Genomic DNA, 4007 nt, shown 5'->3' with positions numbered 1-4007 from the left:
TGAGGATCACCGGGTCTATCGATGGAGAAGAAGAACTTACAGGACCCAAGGTAAAGGGATACATATACACGCTGAGGAAACCAGGTTTATGTGTAGTTATATCCTCTTTCGAAGAAAGGATCTCTATTTGTACCGCCTTTCCCAACGGAAATCTATTTTCACCTTCTTTATGTCAGTTATTAGACTAATATACCGAGACATGGGTTCGCATCGGCCCCGTACCGAAGAAGGTTTATCAATTTTGAAATCAGAGGTTGTATTGAAGGTCCCAGGAACACACTCCTCGACGCTGGGGGAACTACCTTTTTGCTCTTAGATGAGCATGATGAAGAAGGGGCTTCCCCTTTTTGAGGTACTGTCTTAGAAGTTTTGGCCATGGTTATAATGAAGTCTCAAAGCAAACTGACGAAGAAGTGAACGCAGAAGAAAGGTGAAAACAGGAAACTGTTAGCAAAGATTTGAAGATCTGAAGATGTTGCAAAGGTTTAAAAGATAAGGAATTGGAGTATTTATAAGTTATCTAAGTGAATTGGAGGAGTTGAAAGGGCGGCCAATAGCTGTTCGTGGGCTTTTCGAGAATCGTGCTTGACAAGGCCCCTGTACAACTTTTCTATCACGCCATTTAATGATCTCACGTGGCTGATGTCACAATGGGGTTATCGAAGAGGCAAGAATTCATGATCGTTTCTTATCATTTCATTCTAAGAAATGCGGGGACTATCTGTATACGGCCAAAATTGGGAAGTTCGACTTTGGGGCTACTATGCCGCTCCACGCCTAACCTCGAAGAAGCCCGAAGCAGAGCGTAAGGTGCGACCCGGAGGTGTGTCCCTCAAGGGAGCACATCGAAGGCTCACTATGGTCGACCTCGGAGTAGTACAATCGATGATCGTTATGGAAAGAAAATTTCCAAATACACGTGGTTAGAGCTGACCAGGTCTGTAAGAAGTACAAATCTGTACTAAGTCATTATACAGCTATATCAATAGCATTTTCTCGTTATTATTAGACATGTACTATGTTGGGATTCCCCCCTTCTATATAAAGGGGACCCTTGTCATTTTGTAACACACATAATATCGAATACAATAGAACATTCTCTGCTTTTGTTGCCTAAACGTGCTCAACAATTACTCTATAGCTTTATTGCTCCTCATTTATTGAATTCGTTTATTGTTTATCATTTGTTCATTTATTGTTCTTTATTTATTGCTCATCATCAACCTTTAAAGACTGCCCTCGAGATCCCATATCGCGGAGCTCGAGGCCCTCAACCTTGTGACCACTCGTGTTTGCTTATCATTTCTTGCTCATTTACACTAAGCATTATTCTCCTAACAACTAGTATTAAGATAAATCACGTATTTTTAGAACCACAAATCAAATATAATTGTAGCCCGATTTTGACTATATACAAAATTATTATATGGATTCATCGGAATCATTTATTGTTCGAGTATCTTTAGGAGTTTTCCACGTCAAAATAACCATTAAAGTTTTATTATGTTTTGATCTTCCTATTTAGTTTTTGATTGATATTGCTATATATTTTTTGTACCATTTTCAAGGTAAACAGTGAAGTTGGTGGTGATGTATCATCTCCCATGATCAGATGAACTGGACAAAAGAAGTTGTTGGAATGATGACAACGAAGGAAGATGCTTCCTTACGCTATGAAAAAGAAAAGGGTGTTGGGTTGATTAAACCTCTTAGGGCTTCGATACCATGAAAGGCTCTGTTATTCAATAACCAAAACAAACAACATTCAATACATTCCAGAGTAAATAAAACTTCCAACCCTATAGAATTCTGTCTTCAATAAACTTACATCCTAGAGTTTGAGTGTGATTAGGAGTCATTCTTTAAAGTAAATACAATCTCTCGCTAATTCACAAATGACCACACAACTCTACAAAGTCTCAACATTCACAATAAACTTATTTATATGGAAGAGAGGCTCTTCAAATGAGTAAAACAAAATCACGATTACACTTGAAAACAATCAAATTCTTGAAGCACAACATCATTAATTACTACTCCCTCTAATTAGTTCACCTTCCTGCAGTTTACGCGAATTTGACCTTGATCCCCGGTCAATGGCTTGATATTTCCCATCTTAATCATAGACTCAGCGAAATCTTTAGCGAAAGTCCCAAGGTTGGTACTATATATTTGAACAAGGTTATCAGTTTGTCCACCACTAAACAGTGCTTGATCAGAGTGCAGAAGCCCTTTCTTGCACAACAAGTTACTAAAATATTCCGTGTCAAAAAGAACTGGCGTTGGATCAAGAGGAGCAAGGTTGGAATCATCTCCACTACGTGGACAATCGGCTTGCCGTTGACTTGCAAAGGTTGAGTCAATGTTGTTAGTCTCGTTATAGATACGATCTCTGAAAGTGAAACATTGCGCAAACCCTAGTGTATGGCCACCAGAGAGCGCGACGAGATCTTTTTCATCCAAGCCTTGGTTCTTGAAGTTGTTGATAAGTGCAGGTAAGTCCAAGAATGGAGGTGGGATGTCGTTGTTGGCCATGTTTCTATTTGCTGTAGTGGAGTCTCTTCTTCCCAGTTGCACTTCCCACGTTGGTCCACCTAACTGTTCATGAAATTAAAAACCATCTACTACTACTTAATAGTTAACTTTAATTGTTAAGGGTTCATTAGTAGCCATTGCAGCTAGCATATCACTAAGCATTTATAATACTATAACTTGAACTAATATAGTATTTGAGTATAATATTAACCATGGAAAAATATTCTCCTCGTCCCAATTTTTTGATATATTTCGGATTTAGGAAGTCAAACTTCTCAATTTTGATCGCGAATTTAAACATAATTTTTTTAATTTTTTAAATAATATTTACAAATTAAAAAACTACATAAAAAGTAGTATAAGTCACAATAACAATTCAGCATAATTAACAGACGTATGAAACAATCCTGGTAAAAAAATCTCGTTTGACTCTTGAAATTCGAGTAGTATCAAACAAATTGAGACGGAGAAAGTATATATCATAATAAAGGAAAAACTTGACTAGAGGATAGAGAGGGAACGATACGCACTGCAACTACAGAGTCACGAGCCGCAACTGCAACAATGTCTGCACAAGATACAATAGGATGTCCGCAAGCTTTATCAACCTCCGACTTGATTTTGTCAATCACTTCAAATCCTCTAATAGAATTATTATTAGGTCTAGCAGTCTTTTCACTGTCAATAGTCTCCGTTTGGTCAAGAAGAATCGAAGCATCACAGCCCTTCATTTACAAGAAACATTAGTAACATATCTAAATTTTAATTTTAAAATACTGAGTTGATCTAATCTAATTTAGCTTCAAAAACTAATCAAATTGACTCTCGGGAAGCAAAAAATATCACATAAAATGAGACGAAATTGTTTAATGTAGATCTTTTTTTATAAAGTTGGATGAATTGACGTATGAAAAGAGAGAAAGGATCTCACTTGAACGAAGCAATCATGAAAATGTAGACGTAGCAAAGAGGCACCCATTCGCCTCTCTTCCGTGACTGCATCCTCAACAACCCGTTTTATGGTTGGCAAAGCTTGAGGACAAACATAATCGTAGAAATAAGGTGAAAGTGAATTCGAAAATGCCATGCTTGCTAGAGAAAAAATGGCTAAAACATGAAGAAAAAGGAAGCTATTCTTAGCCATTTCTATTGCTATAGTTTATAAAGTTACTAGTACACTTCTATGTGTGCTAGCTGCTAATGCTTTTGTGTGACGAAGAGAATAAAATGTGAATGTATTTATAGGTAGAAGAATCGTTGACTATGGCAACACGACAATTGTTCTAGGTTTAGCAACTCTCACTATAATAAGCACAGGACATTGACTATCTCTAAAAATTTTGGTAATTCACAAATCACAAAATAATGCAACCTCCTCTTTATAACACTATTTATTATTTGGAGAGTCAATAGAGTTTTTGTTGATCGTAATTTTTTTTATATGTCTTTTAAATATTTTTAATTTTTAGATA

At 36.7% G+C, this 4007-nt stretch overlaps 1 protein-coding gene across 1 annotated transcript; it reads right to left on the bottom strand.

Annotated features, from left to right (window-relative positions):
- Positions 1-1917: 1917 nt before the first annotated feature.
- LOC107770743 (peroxidase 22.3-like) lies at positions 1918-3747 on the bottom strand. Its single transcript, XM_016590075.2, has 3 exons — positions 3467-3747; positions 3066-3260; positions 1918-2598 (listed from the first exon to the last, which is right to left on the bottom strand). The coding sequence occupies exons 1-3, from the start codon at positions 3677-3679 to the stop codon at positions 2047-2049; spliced, it is 960 nt and encodes a 319-aa protein (XP_016445561.2). The 5' UTR covers positions 3680-3747; the 3' UTR covers positions 1918-2046.
- Between the last annotated feature and the right edge of the window lie 260 nt (positions 3748-4007).

Source organism: Nicotiana tabacum, chromosome 5 (assembly GCF_000715075.1).
Source record: "Nicotiana tabacum cultivar K326 chromosome 5, ASM71507v2, whole genome shotgun sequence".
NCBI classification, from domain to species: domain Eukaryota; kingdom Viridiplantae; phylum Streptophyta; class Magnoliopsida; order Solanales; family Solanaceae; genus Nicotiana; species Nicotiana tabacum.
This window is presented reverse-complemented; position numbering and strand designations above follow the sequence as displayed.